The sequence below is a fragment of the Rhagoletis pomonella genome, unplaced genomic scaffold, assembly GCF_013731165.1.
Source record: "Rhagoletis pomonella isolate Grant_MI unplaced genomic scaffold, Rhpom_1.0 Rhpom_scaffold_00006, whole genome shotgun sequence".
NCBI lineage: Eukaryota > Metazoa > Arthropoda > Insecta > Diptera > Tephritidae > Rhagoletis > Rhagoletis pomonella.
Window position 1 is genome coordinate 27,334,524 of NW_023458560.1, and position 20,919 is coordinate 27,355,442.

The following is a 20,919-nucleotide window of genomic DNA, read 5'->3' on the forward strand; positions in this document are numbered from 1 at the left end:
GCACAACTACCACAGAAGCGTTCGTTTATAATTGTAATTGCTCCAAATCGTTAAATATTTTACTATAATTTTTACTTTTTTTTAGTAATTTTTTTCTAATTCTTTTTCACTTCTTTTCTTTTAATTTGCAGATTTTGAAATTGCTCGACCGCTGATATCCGTCGTCCATTTGGTTACTGGCTTCCTGTCACCGCCATTATATCGCTGCTGACGCGAGAGTGTTAAGTGCAAAAAAGTGTTAATTTCAATAACAAAGCGAGAAAAAATTTTTAGCGAAAAAAGAGAAAAAATAATCAAAAACCCTTTGCTCAGTGCGCAGTGCAAAAAGGTGAAAAAAAATGCTGACGGACGACGCCATACCCTCATCAACATAAATTACTCAAGGTGCATGTATGTATGCATGTATGTATGTATGTAAAAGCATAAGTGCAAAATAGTTGCATACAAATATTAACGTGCAAGTGTTTGTCAAGTGTTCTATGCGCCTGTATGTATCTATGTATGTGTATTGAGTTCGAATCATCATCATCGTCATCATGCTCATTGCAGCAGTGAAGATCGCTGAGCTACAACGGACAGCAGGAATAAAATGAAACCAATTGCCAGAACTTATCGCGTTCGGTACACTAATGGCTGCAAGTTTGCGAATTCCACAGCGCATAGAAACAGAACGACAACAAAAACTAACGAGAACTAAAACACAACCAACGCAAATAAAAAATATAAATCAACAAAGAAAAGCAGCGACTAAGTGTTTGCAACAAAATCGAATTCCAGAAGGTGCAAGCAACATTCAAAAGCGAGCAATATTCCGTAGAAGGGCCATCAGCGCGCTGCGGACAAACAACGAACAAAAAAGGAAACAACAACAACTACTAGTACTACTAGATCAACAGCAGCGACGTGCAAAGAACTGCCGTGGGTTGGTAGTCTTCCACGTCGCAGCCACATTATGACGCGTTGCAGGAACACAAAATATTTGCCTGCAGACGTTGAGAAGAAAGAAGACGTCCGACAACGACGACGACGGCTACAACAAGCAGACAACGTCGTCGAACTGGTCACGGCCACAGACGATGTGAATACGAGCGCTTATGCGCGCACTTACAGCATGACAAATCAGCCAAATTGTAGCGATATCTTCATTTCTGTAACTGCCACAAATGCCGGCTCAGACACCGTCGGCACAAACACAACCATCATAGCCAACAGAAATAAGCGTATACGAAACAGGCATTTGTACAGAGGAGTAGCGGAAGCAACAGCAACTACAGCAGCAATACGTATATCAAAGTGCGCCGCCGCCGCTGCCGTCACCGTTGCCACCGCAAAAGTGTTTACATTAGCGCCAACCCTCCACCGCAGCGCCGCCACCACTCCTGTACGCGCCGCTCAAGTCAACGCAGCGAAAGTAAGCAAAGTGCAACTAGAAGACTGTAAAAGAACGCCACAAAACGCCGCTAATGCGCGACAGCTTGCAAAGTACGCAGCAGCGTCACCTCAACGCCGTCAACATAATTTAGTCTTAAGCAGTGCCGTTTGGCCACTCATCACTTGTTGCTTCGCATTTGCGTTGTACGCATTGCCATTGCCATGTCACAGCCAGCCACAGCAGTCATTGAGCGCCGCGTATGGTACTATGTTCGGTCCGAGTGTGGTCGGCGGACCCATTGCTCATTACAGCGTGCTCGCCTTTCCACGGCGCCGCTCGTCGGCGGGCGGCGATAGCGCAAGCGGCCTAATGCAGTCGCGCGCTGTCGATACGAGCGCACAATTTGAGGTGTTAGAAGGACAGCCGCGCGGCACAGTAGTTGGCTTTATACCCACCAAACCCGATTTTACATATCGCTTTAATGAGCCACCTCGTGAATTTGCGCTCGATCAGGTTACGGGTGAGATTAAAACAAATGTGGTGCTGGATCGTGAAGGTATACGCGATCGCTACGATTTAGTGGTGCTCTCCTCACAGCCCACCTATCCCATTGAGGTGCGCATCATTGTGCTGGATGTGAACGATAATGCGCCACAGTTTCCCGAACCGAGCATAGCAGTATCGTTTTCTGAGAGTGCGGCTACCGGCACGCGCCTGCTACTGGATGCGGCCACTGATAGCGATATTGGCGAGAATAGTGTGACGGACGACTATCACATTGTGGATGGTAATATGGAGGATAAATTCCGCTTGGCTGTGACAACGAATCCAAGTGGTGATGTCAGCTACCTTCATTTGGAGACTACGGGTAACTTAGATCGGGAAACGCGCGGTTTCTACCAGCTTAACATTTCAGCGCGTGATGGTGGTGAGCCACCGCAATACGGATACCTGCTGGTAAATGTTACCATTGTCGATGTGAACGATAATCCACCGATCTTTGATCACTCCGATTATATCGTCTCGCTGAATGAATCTGTGCCGCCGGGCACGCCTGTGCTTCAGGTTATGGCATCGGACAATGATCTGGGTGACAATGCCAAAATCACCTACTACCTAGCTGACACTGAGCAACAGTTTTCTGTTGATCCCGAGAGCGGTATCATATCCACCACCGAACTACTTAGCTGTCCACAACAGAATTGCCAGAACTTCGCACGCCCCGGCGCTGGTTGTCCGAAGAGCTGTGTCTTTACGGTATTCGCGCGCGATCACGGCTCTCCGCGGCAAGACGGACGTACCTATGTTACGGTGAACCTCCTGGACACCAATGACCATGACCCTGTAATACGATTTCAATATTTTCCGCCAACTGGCACATACGCGACTGTGGATGAGAATGCGGTGAACGGCAGTGTTGTTGCTGCCGTTTCTGTAGTGGACATGGATGAGGGCCTAAATGGCGATACGAGCTTGCGTATCATAACGGGCAATGAGTTGGGGCATTTTCGCCTGGAGAAGACACCGTCCTTCGATATTGTGCGCGTTAATGGTGTGTTGGATCGCGAGGAAATTGGCAAGTACAATTTGACAGTTGTCGCCATCGATAAAGGTACACCATCGCGTACGGCGACCGCGCACCTAATTATCCATGTCAACGATGTGAACGATCATGAACCAGTGTTCGAGAAGAGCGAGTATTCGGCGGTGCTGAGTGAATTGGCACCGGCAGGCACGTACGTTGCCTCCATTACCGCCACCGACGAGGACACCGGCGTAAATGCATTGATTTCATACGATTTCGTTTCGGGTAATAATAAACAATGGTTTGTTATTGATACAGCGTCCGGTTTGATAACAACGCAGGCAGCATTGGATCGCGAAGTGCAAGACAGCGTGGAATTGAGCATATCCGCACGTGATGGCGGCCCAAATCCGAAGTGGGCGTACACACAACTCAAGGTGACCATACTGGATGAAAACGATGAGGCACCACAATTCTCGCAGCACCAAATCAACGTTACACTCAGCGAGAATACGCCGGCACAGACATTGGTCGCCATGCTAACGGCAGCCGATCACGATCAAGGCACTAACGGCTCGGTGACATACACACTGGCGGGCAGTGTGGAGCGCAAGTATCCGAAACAATTTGCGCTCGACTCGCTCACTGGCCAATTAACGACGCGCAGTGCACTTGATCGTGAGACAATTGCGCATTATGAGATTTTTGTGATCGCACGCGATCAGGGTGCACCACCACAATCGGCCACAGCTACTGTTTATCTGAACGTTGAGGATGTCAACGACAACAGCCCAACGTTCTATCCGAGTCATTATTTTTATGCGTTGCCTGACGATGCGGGCGACAACAACGACAACAACGACAACAGCGACAACAACCAACCACTATTGAAAGTCACTGCCAGTGATCGTGATGCGGGCGATAATGCCTTAATTACCTACCAACTGGAGTCAGGTGGCGATGGGCATTTCGTCGTCGATACATGGAGTGGTGCGATAACGTTGCGCACCGCTGCCGCCGCCGCCGCCAGCAGCGATATACGCCACTCACCAAAGGCATTGTATAAGTTGAAGATTTCGGCAAAGGATCGCGGCGAACGTCTAAGCGAACAAGATGCATTGGTTGAGATTGTATTGCAATCCAAAATGGAGTTGCTCGAGTTCGAGTCATACGGCAGTTATGAGTTTCAAATTGTGGAAGATCATGAGCAACAACCGCCAGTGGTGGGTCGCGAGGTGGGTCGGGTGCAGGTGAAGTCACATGCTGGCAAATTGACACTGCCACCCAACATCGAGTACGCGATTGTGTATGGCGATGCGGATGAGAACTTTGAGGTGGATCGTCGCACTGGTCGCATTCGCACGGCGCGCCGCATTAATCGTGAAGCGGTGGCGCAGTATCAGCTCACTGTGATGGCGCGCACTGGCTTGGCCTATGGCAAATGCATTGTGAACATTGCGATCGCTGATTTGAACGATAATGCGCCGATCTTTGCACAAGATCGTGACGGTGAGATACAGTTGGCCGAGAACGCAGCTGTCGGTCAAGAGGTTTACTTGTCACGCGCACGTGATCGCGATTCAGGCATGAATAGCCATGTCACCTACACGCTCACCTACAATCCCGACGAACAGTTTCGCATCAGCGAAGCGACTGGCGTACTGCAATTGCAGCGTCCGCTGCGCGCAGCACCCGGTACATTACTGCATGTGGAGTTGATGGCCGCTGATGGTGGTACGCCGCCCTTGTCAACGCGACACACCATCGACGTGCTCATCGCCGATGTCAACGATCATACACCTGTGTTCGATCACACATCGTACGAGACATCGTTGCGCGAATCGACTAAGGTGAATGCGCGCTTCTTTGCGCTAGCTGCCAGCGATGCGGATCTTGGCGCAAATGGGCGGATATCATACGACATAATCGAGGGCAATACAGAGCGGAAGTTCGGCGTCTTTCCCGATGGTTATTTGTTTGTGCGCGCGCAGTTGGATCGGGAGGAGCGCGACTATTACGCGCTGACGGTAGCATGCCACGACAGCGGTATGCCAGCGCGTTCTTCTGTGGTACCGGTAATCATACATGTCATCGACGAGAACGATAATGCGCCGCAATTCACAAATAATACCTTCACCTTTAGCATCGCAGAGAATGAGCCAGCCGATTCGTTTGTCGGCAAGCTGACGGCAACGGATCGTGATATTGGACGCAACGCAGAATTGATTTATACGCTGGCATCGCAGGAGCAGGACTTCAGCATCGACATGCGTAATGGTTTCATCAAAACGCTACATCCATTCGATCGCGAGGAGCTTGTGCAACGACGTAGCAGCGCCAGCGTGGGTGGACAAGCGAATGGGCAGTCGGCTGGCGGTGTAGTGGGTGTAGGCGATGGTATTAACAATGGCAATAACTACATACAGCTGGAGGCCATCGTCTCAGACAATGGAGTGCAGCGCTTGCACGACAAGGTCAAGGTGAAGATAATCATTACAGATGTCAATGACAATGCGCCGCAGTTTGTGCGCGCTCCCTACCGCGTGCAGATTTCCGAAGGCGCTGGCATTGGCACGCAAGTGATGCGCGTCTATTCGGTGGATGCGGATGAGGGACTCAATGGCGATGTCTACTACTCACTTGTTGCCGGCAATGAGGAGGAACGTTTTGCCATGGATGATGCAACAGGACAGCTATCATTGGCGCGTTTGCTTGATCGCGAACAGCAGTCTTCATATAAGCTGGCAGTGGTAGCTCGTGATGCAGCATTGAACGGGCAGTTGAGCGCAAGTACCACCATTACAGTGGAGGTGTTGGATGAGAACGATGTGGCGCCCGCATTCGCGCAGACAGCGAGCGAAGTGTCTGTATTGGAGACGAGCGGCATCGGCACGGAGCTGATGCGTTTCCGTGCAACGGACTCAGATTTGGGCGTCAATAGCCAGGTTACCTATAGCATAACGGCTGGCAACCGTAAGGATACTTTCCACATCGATGCTATATCGGGAAGCTTGTACTTGCACAAGCCACTTGACTATGAAGATACTACGGTATACAATCTGAATATAACAGCTGCTGATGGCGGTACGCCGCGTCTAGCGAACACCATCGTCTTCACCGTAAACGTTGTGGATGAGAATGACAATCCACCCAGTTTCCCAAACACAGCCATTGTACGGCAAATTAAGGAAGGTATTGCCATTAAAACACCTATTGTTACCATAACCGCCGAAGATCCGGACTCAGGCTTGAATGGCAAAGTTACCTACGCGATTACGAAGCAAGACCCCGAGCAGCCGGGTGGCCGACACTTTGGCATCAACAACATGACCGGCGTCATACATACGCTGCGTGAAATCGATCGCGAAACCATCGACACGTTCCGTCTCACAGTCGTCGCCACCGATCAGGCAGAAAAGCCTGAACCACAACTATCCGCTGAAAAACTTGTGACCGTCATCGTTGAGGACATTAACGACAATGCACCCACATTTGTGTCCATGAATGCGGCCATATTGCCAATGCAGGCGGCGGCCGCCCAAAGTCATCACTACCGTGACGGTGTGCCAGTGATGCATGTGCTAGCGCGTGATGCCGATTCGTCCAGCAATGGACTGGTCACCTACGAAATGGTAAGCGGCAATATGGAACTCTTCAAATTGCATCGCAATACGGGTGCGATAACATTGCGCAAAGTGATCGACCAGCCGGAGGTGCGTTATCAGTTGGCTTTGAAGGCAACCGATGAAGCGGTGCAGAGCGAACGTAAAAGCACCGATGCGTACATAACGATTATTACAGCGGGCACGGCGTCGGGACCCGCATTCGATCAGCGCGAACAAAGCGGCTCAGTGTACGAAAATGAGCCGACCGGTACGAGTATTTTGACTGTGAGTGCACGCTTGAATGGCGCCGAAATCGAGTACTACGTGACGAATGTGACTGCAATCGGTGTGAGTGCGAGTGCAGGTGCGGGTGTGCAGCAAGTCGACCGCCTATTTGACATTGACACAAAACTTGGCATATTGTCGACAGCAAAGGAGTTGGATCGCGAAGCCGGACCGGACACCTACGAAGTGGAAGTGTATGCGATTGCATTGGGCGGAGCGCCGCGAACAGCGAGTACAAAGGTAAGTCGGGGTTTTTTCTTCTTCATTTTGTCTGCTTCCTTTTGTTTAGTTATGTAATGATATGCATGAAATTTGCTTTATATTTTTTGATTAATTCTTTATCTACGAGATTGATATATTATTCAGCCACTTTTGTTACTATTGCCTTGCAGTTTTTATAATTCAACCATATTTTTTGTTACGCAAAGGCATGTGGCTCTTAAAGCATCAAATTCGAGTTAGCTTCTCATTATAATATTTGAAAAATTCTCTGCGCGTCAACTTCCCACAGTACTCGCAGGTTAGTAAATATCTGTTAGGAAACAGCGCTGCACTGTGGCATGTTGCGGTATTAAGTGGGATCAATAATGAAGTTAAAATTGTAGGCAAAACCAGATTAATTCGAAGAATGACCAGGTCAATATCCAAATTGAGCTTTTCCGTTACATAGCTCATTATTACTGACATCATTATCGATATCACTATTGATAAATATATTTAATTGAAATTATATGTACAGAAATTATTGTCGATATTGTATGGACAAATACATATTGTAATTGATACTAATGTATTCAATAATACTGTTATCGATGCTATCGATATATACGGATAAAGTATATATACGAAAGTTATTGTTATCCCTACGATATATTGTACACTTAGTATCGAGTATTCATATGCAGTGACAGCAAACACTTCTACCTTTCGTTTTACATATTTAAAGTTATATGTATCGAAATTATTATCGATAGTGTAATGCCATTGCTAATAATGCATTTCAACATACTGTTATCGATTTTATCGATAAACACTTATAACTATGTATATGAACATTTATCGATATGTCTTCGATATATTATATTCTATTTTGGATATATATGTTTGAAATTATATGTATCGAAATTGTTATCGATAGTATATGTACTTTTATATTATGATTGTTAACAATGCATTCAGCCATACTCTTATCGATGTTGTCGATATTTATTTATAAGTACACATATAACCTTAGAAATTTAGATAACTTAATATACTGTGAAAATTCTGAAAGCTTCTATTCGATAAACTGACAAATTTCGATAACAACCAGTCAAGTTCCATAAATAAATAAATATCGATGACTCGACAAGTTGAAAGAACTCATACATTACGATAGTACGATAAATTTCGCTAACTCGATAACTCTAAAAGCTTCGATGACTCGATAAATATTGATAATTTAATAAATACCGATAACCTGATATATGCCAATAACTTTGCAAATTTCGGTAGTCCGATAAATTTTTTTAACTCGATAACTATCTGTAAATTTCAACAGACAAGTTTCCGTTTCTCGGTAAATTTCGATAACTCAATAAACATTGGCCAGTTTGAATAACTCCATACATTCCGATAACTCAATAAACACGTTAAATTTCGATAACTATAAACGTCGCTGATAAGAAACTTGATAAATTTCGATAACTAAATTTTTGATGAATGGATATTTTCGATTATTATCGAAAATTTTCAATAAAAGTTCTTACTTCTTTAGTTAACCTAATCCTTACGAATGTGTATTTCTCAATTTTACCTTAAATTTTGCCTTTGCTTTATTATCTTCAACGTTTTTTATCATTTATTTCTTCATCTTCACATTTACCTTTATTACATTAATTTTAAATAAGCAGTAAAACAAAATGCGAAAACAACTCAAATTGATCAGCTTGCAACAACAACTACATATAAACAAACACAGACATTTCTAATGCCGAATTTCCACTAGGCATTGAAATGACAAAAAATTTCTGCCATTTAAAAAAATGCCATGTGGAAATGATCTTAATGATTATTTTTTTAATGACCGACTTTGTCATTTGTCATTTTTGCCATTTAATGCCTAGTGGAAATCCAGCATAAACGACAATTTGGGCTGTATTTTTCAACCAATCTCGAAACTCTACTCATCTACTGAAAAATACCTTTCCAATGGTGTTCTCTGTTTCGAAATCGTTCCAGTAGAATCGCCAAACTTATGGTAGTGTTTTTTTGATATACATATGGATAAATAATATATACCCCTTAAATATCCAGGGCCGACACGTACCGGGCCAGATTACCACCCCATTTAGTTGCCAAAAATGCTGCGATAGCCCCGCGCCTAGATCACCGAAAAGTGCCTTAGCGCTTACGCTGACGATTCCTTAAACTTTGCCCCTCTGAAAGCTTCGCTGAACCATCATTTCAGCTGCTGCCTACCACACACTCATTTATTGAGGGTGCGTGTAGAAAGTGCTACTTAGAGCTATGTAATTAAGCTGGCGTCAGTGCTATCAGGAACGATGTCCAAGCTTCAAAGGATACAGGGACAGCTAAGTACGCAGTGCGCCTAAATTCGACATGCTTGCGCTTGCTAAAGCAACTTAACCTGCAATTTGAGTAGGCGCTCTTATAATCATGCTCTTAAGTAAGTAAGTTGAGTAGCGAAGTTCCAAAGTGCACTTTCAACAAAAATATCTCCCAGACTATCAAGCTTATCACTTCTTCCTGATGTCGCCTTTTTCCAATGCTATCGGGTAATTGTTATATGCACCATTACAGAATTCTTAACACCCAAACTACCCACACAGGAATTATTCATTTGCATACCTACGTAATGCATTCAATAAATGCATTTCCTACGCCGCAAATGAACATTTGTGCGCATTAATATTACGCCCATACATACATACATACATTTATATGATGGTGTGGCACAAATAGAAATGTGCTTGCAAGCCATAAGCTATGCAAAATCCTTAATGGAATCCCATTTCGAAGAGATTTGGGTGCGTTGCTTATCGCGCGGAGATACCAAAAAAAAAAACCAAAAAACCACACAAAAACTTAAACCTCAAACCAATATAATCGAGCATAGCGTAGAATTGCCACGGTCAGGATGCCAGCGTACATATGTGAAAGTGTGTGCACGCATACATAGCAACTAATTTAGACGCCATAAAATGCGCATAAACATAACGAACTAATTTATTGCTATAACGTGCAACACCAGCAACATTAACTATGCCATAGTCAACACAGAACGTCTCCTCATAATGCAACAGCAGGCGTATCGCGGCCACAACCGATTGCCGCCGAGTGGTGCAAGTAGTAAAAAAACACCTGAGTCCTTATGTTTGAATGCAATTCATAGACGCAACAGTCACAGCAGCAGTGTTGCAAGTTGGAACTCTTGTGTTGTGCGCAGCTACAATGCAATGACATTAGTTTACCCACACCTTGTCGGCGACAGACATCAGCAGCAGCAGCCTCAACAAAAAGAACTAGTGTGCTTGCAGGCGAGTTGGCAGCATGAAGCGGAAGAGAGAGAGCGAGAGTTGAAGCACAGTTGATGGCCAAGCTGCAAGGTGAGTGTGTAAGGAATCATAAAAATCACCTCGCAGGCAGTAAAAAATCATTGCAGATGATATTTCACTGGCAAAAAGTTTACAAGTTTGCACGAATGTGTGCAGGTGTATGCATGTGTGTGCGTGTGTATGTGTGTGTGAGTGTATGTGAGTGCGCGCGCTTATGCGCCTGTGCAGATGCATGGCGGTGATATGCAGCTGCAGTCAACTATGAGTGGCTTAAAATGGCTCTGACCAACACCGGACATGCACACATACATTTAAATACATACATACGTACGTACATACAAATGTACATTCATGCAACTAGTCAACCAACCATTTTAGCATATGTCGCAGCTATAATTGCTGTGAAAATGTAAGATGGCGATGTGGGTTGGTGCGATGAGCTTGGCGCTGACGATAAGGAGACGGCGAGATGCAACAGCAGCAGCAACAGCAGCAGTGGACAAATGATGAGGTATGCAAAAAGGAGTTGCAACTAAGCAATGGCTGTCGCAAATAAGCATGTTGTTTTTATTGTTGCATACATATTTGGCAAAGGCAATGGTGGCGGTAATGGAATTGGAAGTGAAATAACAAGTGCCAGCTGAAGTCAAAGCGATTTGCTTAGTAGAAATGTCGCGACAACGCCAGTTGGATTAGCCGCATAAGTGTTTGCGTGTTTTTTGTGTGTTTGTGTGAAATAATGTTGTTGCTATTTTAAGTATTCGTGTCTTTACAACATAGACACACACATATGTATCTAAGTATATACCACTGGAATTTATTATGATGTTTAGAGAATTTGATTGCCATAGTAACGTACTACAGCTAAGCGGAATTAATAAGACGGACAGACATTGCACATATTTAAGGTGGCATCAGCGCGTATGCACGCAGAAGGTGGGGAAAGTAAGAAAGTGGCGTTGAAACCGCAGCTTAAGTGCGTAACTATGCTTACTTATGGCGGACATATGCACATACATACACATACGTGCCCATGCAAGAATACTAATCACTTCGTTTTGCTGCTAACCCAGCAAACAGAAGCAAATAATTGGTGAAGTCTATGTGTAGAGCAGGGACGGTAAATAAAAAAAAAAAGTTGCGTGTGGATCGCACGGGCGACTCTAAGAAAAATTCTTCTTCCACTTTGACTCGAATTACTATATTACTAATTAGTGCACCCGCATGCCAATAAAACGTCAAAATTGAATTAAAAATTTTAAACAGGTGGCAATTCTCTTCAAAAGCATAAAAAATATTGCACCAGTTAAAAGCGATACGTTTGCCAAATTTCATCTAAATCCATCCAGCAGTTTTTGAGGGGAGCAAAGTCTCTTTTGGTTTGGTTTTTCTAATTTCAACTCATCCTGTTCCAATAAAAAAGTTCTAACTTCAGAAAGTAAAACGTTAAATCAAATCTCCAGGACAAGCTCTTTAATATGTCGTCTCATTCTTGGCATTCGACAGTGCAGACCTGATGACCTTCATAAAAAATGGCTTCGCTTTTTCGAATAGGTGGCAACCCTAATGAAAAGTATTTTCAAGCCAAAGTTTTCTTAAAAATTTCGCTTTTCCAAACAGTTGGCAACCCTTTTCTTAAAGTTTTCTTTAAATTAAATCTTCGCCTTAAATCTCTTTCGTCTGGCATTGGGACTTTTGAAATACGTGGCAACCCTCCTCAATACAGTTTTGAAATAAAGCCTTTCCAAACCCATTTCAATTAGTACATACGTTTTAGTAATTCGTTTAAGTCATTAAATGTGCACTAAACTTTTTAAACAGATGGCAATCCTCGTCAAATAGCTCGAAAATATTCTAAAACTTCAAACTAAAGATTTCTTACCACTTCTTTCATTTGACATCAAATATAATAATTAATATTCTGCATCATTTAATTAAATTCGAAATTTCAAACAAGTGGCAACCCTCTTCAAAATATTTTCGCGCGAAAAAATTCCTTTAACCTCCTTTGTCTGACACCCATGTTCTGATACATATTTCATTCAAATAATTGCCACAATTCAAGTTTAATTTGATTTTTTAAACATGTGGCAACACTCATAAAGATAATTCAGAAATAAAGCTTTTCCAAACCTGTTTCGATTGATACTTTTTAAGTAATTTTAAGGTGGCAACCCTTTTCACAATATTTTGAAACTAAAACTTTCTTAACCCTCTTTCGTCTGAATTTTATGTTTTGATACATATTGACATTTACCTAATTGCCGAAATTCAAGATTATTTCGATTTTTTAAACATGTGGCAACACTCCTAAAGATAATTCGGAAATAAAGCCTTTCCAAACCAATTTCGATTGATACCCATCTTTTTATAATTCATTTAACTTGTCAAATACTTTAAATTCAACTTTTTAAAAGGATGGCATCCCTCACATATTTTAACATTTCATATAACTTGTGCATAATTTAATTAAGTTCGAGTTTTCAAACAGAGGGCAACCCTCTTAAAAACATTTAAAACTTTTCAAATCTCTTTCGTCTGACACCCAATTTGTGATACATATCTCAATTTCCTAAGTGCCTTGTTTAAATACAATTGAATTTGAATAAAATTTTTAACAGGTTGGCAACTCTGTTCCTCTATGCGTACACGGAATAAGAATGAACAGTTATTTTAATCTTAATCTCAATCTCAATTTCAATCTCTATCTTAATTTTGAACCCAATTTTGATCCTAATGGTGGCCAACCGCCATCCCTACCTTCTCCTGTCGCTATTTTGTTTGGAATTAGAACCCAACGAGTGTATCTCCTTTCGTAACATCGATATCTGCATGTACTCCCAACCGAAGGAAAGGAGGTTTCACTTCAAAAATTATCTTTGATCCCCGTAGCTCCTGGGTAAAGGCACCTCTAGTAGTCTTTTGGTTAAACGCTGTTGAGATTAGTTTTCTAGAGCATGCGAAGTCTGTGTCTAGTAGGGGATTGTAAGTGGCACATAATGTGTGCTGCTGTTTCTTGTTCCTCGTGACACAACCTGGGTTTGAATCGTAACAGTCGTGAACGAACAACTCGTCACGTAAAGATACGTATTTCGGATTATAACAGTCGTGAACGTCCTGCTCGCATCGTATACCGAACTACGAGACGAGCAGTACGTTCACGAGACAGCTATAATCCGAAATATGCATTTTTACGTGATGAGTTGCTAGTTCACGACTGTTACGATTCGAGCCCTGAACTGGGTAGAGTAAACCACCCCAGGCTGCCCAGATGCTCAGACACCCTGCATTGGCCAGTAATAAAAGCCGTAATAATTCATACTTCGTGCCTAGAAAGGTGGATGAGTGCGTAGGTTCTCTTTTTTTTTTAATTTCCGGGATGAAGGATTTTGTCGGTCTGTTAGCTTCCGTATTTGCCCAATTATGCTGCGCTTCCTCCTTCATTAAGACATAATCAAGCCGATTTCTATGGCAGTCCGGCGAAGATTCGTGTTTGAATGAGGGACATTAAATTATTTATAAGTTAAATCAATTATTACAATATGGGTATCGATCAATATGATTTTGAAAAGGCTTTATTTTTTTTAGTATATGTAGGAGGGTTGGCACCTATTTACAAAGATAAATTCAATATATAAAATAGGTAAAATGAGTTACTGAAATATGAAAATCAAACAAAATGGCGTTGAAAAAACTGTATTTTAAACTACATGTGGTAGAGTTGCCACTTGTTTTGAAAACTTAATTCAACTTTAATTAAGAGAATTAGATAATTTAAATATGTGTCGCAATACGGGTGTCAAATAAAAAATGATTAAAAGAGGTTTTAGTTTGAAATTATTTTAAATAGGGTTGCCACCTGTTTACAAAGCTAAATTCAATATAGAGGTTAAACGAATTACTACGATATGGATATCAATTACAATAGCCTTGAAGGAACTTTATTTCTAAATTGCTTGTAAAAGCGTTGCCACCCGTTTACAAAATCAAGTTCAAACTTGAATTAAGGCGATTCGAAAATTGAACTATGTATCCCGATGTGAGCGTCCAACGAAACAGATTGTGGAGATTTAAAAGAGAGTTGCCAGCTCTTAACAAGCTTGCATTCAATGTTATAATTTCTTATATATGGATATCAAACGAAATCGCTTTGAAGATATTTTATTGCAAAACTACATGTAGGAGGGTTGCAACCTGTTCTAAATTTTATTTTGAATTAAGGGAATTAGGTGATGTAAATATGCTTCACAATAGTTTGAAAATAATTTGAAGAAGGTTGCCACCTGTTTACACATATAGCAGAGTTGCTACTTGAATTTGGGGAATTAGATAATTTAAATATGTATATTTTGGTGTCACACGAAAAGGGTTTAACAAGATTGTAGTTGAAAAATATTTTTTGTTGAAAATATTTTAAATGTCTAATATTTTGCCATCTTTAACAAAGCTGAACTTATTTAAATTATACAGAAGTTACTGCATGAAATATTAAAATATGGGTGTCCTTCGATGGAGTATTAGGAAATATCTAGCTTAAACACTAAGAATATTAAAAAGGGTTGCCACCAGTTTAAAAGATGGGTAGCATTTAATGGGCTGAAAATTAAATCGAATAAAATCAAAACTTATGTACAGTTTTTAAACTGAATATACTCTTATTATTATCACTTATTCTACGTTTTAGTTTAGCGGCTATGATAAGTTTTTCTATAACCAAATTGAGAATCGTATCGCAATTGCTGCTGAAATTGAGAATTGTTAGCGTCGAAATTGAGCCATCTGGGCGTCGTGAAAACTCCCTATTACATTAGTCTATTCATAATGAAATAGTAGACCAAACTGGCCACAATTAATAACAGCGTTGCCAGATTTGACAAATTTGTGGGCGTTTAAACGAAGACGGAAAATGGAACATCTAAAAACATATTCTTTACACCAATACCTAAACAAACCATACGACGCAACACTCGATGTTAGTATCGAAATTAGGCAGTATTTGAAGAGCAGCCTGTGCAGGTGCTACGCTTAATGTGATCCTGCATCAACTGCCCATAGAACTCCACATCCCCGAAACTGCTGCGTCCTCGGCAGTCAGATTCAAAGAGTCAGCGTTCTGGAGAGCGCTGCTGCATGGTCATAGTGGTATTCTTGACAAGATTTTCGAATCAGAGAAACAATCAGATTATATACCTCCTACGGCGGATTTCAGGAAAAACTTTCATGTGAAGTTTCCCTCTAGACGGGATTGGTGTAGGGGTAGGGTAGTTGAGTAGAATTCCATTGAAATATATACTGACGGGTCCAAAATGGACTATGGTGTGGTTGCGGGGCTATTTTCTGAGATGTTGAGTGTCTATCTCCCGTTCCGACTATGGAAATCTTTTAGCACCTTCCAAGCAGAAGTACTCGAAATCGAAATGGCATATAAAGCATTGGAGTGGAACTGCGTTGGAATACGGAAAGCATACATTTTCTCAGATAGTCAAGCGGTACTTCTAGAACGCGCCTCGACGGCTGAGCTAATAGACATCTGTCTCGTCTGGGTTCCCGGCCATAGCGACATACACGGATATGAGAGGGTTGTAGAGTTGACTAAGGCCGAGCATCTCTTGTTGAATCCGAAGCTGAGAAAATAAATAAACCGATCAAAAGGAAACTTCATTTGCAATTCACACGTTTGGCTGACACACGTTGGAACAACGTTCAAACCTGCAAAACTGCGAAGAACATATGGCCGCATTATGACAAACCAAAGACATCAAGAACTTTGAAAGAGGTCAAGGAAACATATAGTCAAACCCCTTGACCCCCTTGGCGGACAAACACTTAAAATAGGCCCCCCGTAGAACCCGTACAATGCCGTAGCTATAATCTTGAGCAAAGTAAGTCCTACACTATCTTTGCGAGTGTCCAGCATTGGCACGCATAAGGCGTGACATACTCACGAGTTTTTCCATCCAACATCTAATAGAAATCACCAAATGCTTCATTGCTAACCCAGATAGATTCATCGAAGAATCCAAATGGTTTGACGAAACCGACGAATCATGAAAGCAGAAAAATCAACGACCCCAGAGAAAGCGTATCAAAATGGTGCTATCAGCACTAATTGGTTCCAGGGCATGTGCGCAGGGGAAGATTATTCCAACCAACCAGTCGAAGACAGAAACGGATGCTATTAGCAATACCTTCTGCTATAAAATCCAAGCTAGCCAAAGGAAGGCAATGCACTTCATTAACTCAATCAATGAATAGGAATAACAAACTATGTAGTTTAGCATGGAATAATCCAGTTTGAGTGAATTGGTTGCAGATGGCACAGGGACCTATACATACGAAGCGCTCAGGTTGATATCAAATCAAAAAGGTTTGTTGGGAATTTTTTCTACTTAGGGTTGTACATATATATGTATACATAGGTATGTACGGCTCCTGTGTTTCCTTCTCCGCTGGCATATAGATCTAGTATGTAACTAAGCCTGAATGTAAGTAAGTATTTATAGCTACCTACATACATACATACTTATGTATGAGCAGTCGCGAATTGAAAAAGAATTGAGTTGTGACGCGTTTCATGCGTTCGCATACGGAGCGTGCAAATTACAATTTGTAGGGTCTTAAATGTTTATAGCTCTCTGCCTGCTAGAATTTATGACCAACTTACAAATGAACAAACAATCAAAGCGCAAAAAAATGCCGACGAACAAATCTAAACGCATCTATGTGTGTATGTATGCGCAACGAGCGAGGAGAATGCACTTTTTCGTAGACATTCATTTTGTGGTCACAAGTCGCATTTGCTAATGTAGTTAGTTGCTTGTCGTTGTTGCTGGTGGAGTTGGCATTTATTTGTGTTTCTTCGCTTACAAGTGCACAGGTTGGTTTTGGCGCAGCGTGACAACGATTTGAGATTTGTAGATGTGTTGTGTTGTTGCAACTGCGCTGATGTTACAGTTTGTTGTCACCCTTTTGTTTGTTGTCTGCTTTTGCTTCAAGTGTTTGGCTGCTTTGTCGCTACAAACATACACTAGGCTACAAATGAAAGTGTACACCGCGTTCCAATATAATATTCACAATTATTTTCATGAGACATTTTTTGCATTAATTATTTATGAAAATATAGTTCATTCTATAATATAAATCATATGAATCAAAGTTACCCAATTACCAATTTATATACGTAAAGTTCATAAAAATGCAAAAAAATGTTAATCAAAATTTTAAACTTTTTATGCAGAATTTCCTATCCGTCACCACAAAAAAAAAACAAAAAAAAAAAAATAGATAATCAACAGGATTTTTTAGGCGTTTGAAACTTGCACCTTATTTTACTAAAACTGAATGGGCTACAAAACTGCACACTCGAAAATTTTCTAGAAATTCTGAACAAAAATTTAAGAATTTTGGGGATAATATTTTGAATTTCTGTGCACTTTATATAAAGTGTGAAACTTTAATTTATATGGTTTATATTATGAATGAACTATATTTTCACTAGCTCATACCCGCGAGTTTCACTCCACGTTTTTATACAATTATGAAAACTGATTTAAGGATGTTATATTTTATTCTGTGGCGATTTTGTTGTAGCCGTATAATTTTTAAGCGAGTTAAGGTATTAAACTTTAAACTAACGTTTAAAACTATGAAATTATAAAATCTCGTCTGCAAAATAGGCATAACTAGGAATATTAAAAAAAGCATCCGTGAAGTGGATAATCAAGAAAAAAAGAACAAAAAAAATTATTTAATTTGTATGGTGCCTGCCATGGAATTCGAACCCTGACTCTGTATGGATATCAACAAATTGTGCAAGCATCTTTGCACACTCAGCTTCAGCCAGACATATAAATGTGCTTTCAAATGTTGAATATCCATCAATGCCACAGCGCGCGTATGTGTTTGTTGTCACCGCTGTGCATGCTTGGTATGCGTCCATACACTTACACTGCCGGAACAAAGTATTGGCACAGCAAATATGCAACAATTTTCATTCTAATATTTTTCCGATAATTTCGTATAAAATTTGGTTCATTCTACAACCAAAAACATAAACATATAATTCCTAAACTTTGTGCAAAACTCGCAAAAATTCAGCAAATTTTCAACTTTTTAATAAGATTTTTTATAATTTTTTTTTGATTTCTCATTTTTTTGAGTATGCAGGTTTGTAGCCCAAACAATTCTATTATAATAAAGTGCACGTTTTAAGTAGCCATTGATTTTTGGCAATTTTTTTTTCACGCAGTCTCTTCCATACAAAATATTTTTTTCGAAAATACTTTATATGGAAAAAATGCAAAACACCTCCAACAAAAAAAAATTCTCAAAAATCAACGCGACTTTTGACTAACTCCGAACTTGCATTTTACTAGAATTTAATGGGCTGCAAAACTCAAAAAAATTCTAAAAAATCTGATTAAAAAGTTAAAATTTTGATGAAAATTTGCTGAATTTTCGCGAGGTTTGCACAAAGTTTAGGAATTATATTTATATCTTTTTTGTTTTTGAATGAAACATATTTTTATACAAAATTGGTGGAAAAATATTAGAATAAAGATTGCTGCAGATATTGAGAAAAATTTGATGTGTCAATACTTTGTTCCGGCAGTGTACATATACATACTCAGATGTGAACATTCAAATATATGCGTGCTAAATTTTTGTATGAAAATATTATTTTTAAATACGAATATTTTTAAAGGAAAATCAAATATAAAGTATTAATTTTTATTATGCATTATTTCCCTCAGTGTACCTTAAATGGTTCCAGGGATAGGCCGTGTGAACGTATAACCTTCTGGCGGGTGCCACGGCGGATTCTTAATATTTCCACTTCAAATTCAGTATCCTGGCTTTGATAAAATATCACTTCTCAGTACTGTAGAGAAATGCCTCCAAAGGTATGCATCATTAACTGAAATTTTTTCTGTCAGTGCGGTACTGATAAAATAAATCTCCATAACAAATTTAAAATACTTGCAGGGATTTTCTATCCTTCCAGAGATATGTATTCTGAATGTTATAGTATGTATGGGAGGCCTCCTTTTCTAATAACTCTCATCTTTCCCATGAGGAAGGGATAAATTTTATATACGTGACTCCATACCAAGTTCCAGTATTCTTCCACAAACACTTCCAGGAATATGTGGTAAGAAAGAGTCAATTTGTATGGGATGTGCACGCTCCCATTTCTTATAACCCTAATTTTCTTCCATGAGTATGGAATTGATTTTATATATTCCAATTCCAAGTCCCAGTACTCTACCCCAAACACCTCTATGCAGTATAAAATAGTAAATTTGTACGGGAGGTACCACAACCCAAATTTTTCTCCATGGGCATGGAATTAATTTTGTATGCACATCTCGGTGCATAAAAAATCAAATTGCATGGGAGTTGCCACGCCCCCTTGCCCAATAACTCCCACTTTTCTATATGAGTATGGAATTTATTTGACATACATACATATCTCTATACCAAGCTTGAGTACTCTACCACAAATATTTGAAGAGATATGCAGTATGAAAGTTCCAGTTAGAATGGTAGGTTCCATGCCCATTTTCCAAAAACGCCCATTTTTCTTCGTCGGTACGAATTTGATTTCACATACATATCTCCATACCAAGTTCCACGCCCGTTCAGTCGTTTCCGCGAGATTATTTATTTAATTAAACTTTTTCAAAAGGTGGCAACTCGTAAAACAAGTAACCTATTGTCCAACCAGGCCCATAAACTATCTGTGTGCAAAATTTCATGCAAATCGGTTCAGTCGTTTCCGCGTTATGGAGCCCCAAACATCCAAACACACAAACATATAAACTTTCACATTTATAATATTAGTAGGAAGGATAAATAATTAATGCAAAAAATTTTTCATGTAAATAATTGTGAATATTATATTAGAACAAGTTGTACACTTTCATTTGTCGTCTAGTGTATGTGAGTACATACATTCGTACATACATATATGCAGCTTCTTATTGTCGCATGTTGCACGTTTTGTTTGTTGTATTACTGCTTTCTTTCGCTTTCAGCTCTTTTTAAGCTGGCTCACCAATAGCCCGACTTCGCTTGGCTTGGCTTGACTTGACCAATTGTATCGTTTTTTGTGGTGCTAATAAGAATTTATGTGCGCTACAATGAGTCGGAGTGAATTAATTAACCAATGTTGGCTGGCATAATTTTTACCATTTTAGTAGCGCAAAAATGCGACTAAGCAGAAATGATGTTATTGCTAGCAATTATAGTGCAACAAGTGTACATAGCGTGTATGCACCTACGAGTGTATATGTTTATGAATTATGCGTAGCATTTATTGTAGTTGTTACTCTGTTCGCTATAGCTCATAAATTGTCATGTAGAATATGATATCTAAATGAAGGCAGCTATAATTGTTTTCTTAGAAAAGTTTAGTTTGAGCCGATTGGGTTTTAGTTTTTTAAAACGACACTTTAAAGTAAGTGGACAATGAAAGAATTACTTATAAAGCAGTAATTGCGCGGAATTCAGTTTATCTTAGAAGGCCGGATTCGTCTCGAATGAAGCAGTTAATTCCTTAAAGCACGGGTGAGG

General features: G+C 40.6%; 1 protein-coding gene across 1 annotated transcript in view; it reads left to right on the forward strand.

The window, feature by feature from the left end:
* The window catches only part of LOC118740555 (cadherin-related tumor suppressor), an 816,571-nt gene that overhangs the window by 111,984 nt on the left and 683,668 nt on the right, over positions 1-20,919 (forward strand). Inside the window, exon 2 of the mRNA XM_036472144.1 lies at positions 132-7,027. Coding sequence (XP_036328037.1) covers positions 953-7,027 — 6,075 coding nt within the window. The 5' untranslated portion in view covers positions 132-952. The remainder of the gene's footprint in view (positions 1-131; positions 7,028-20,919) is intronic.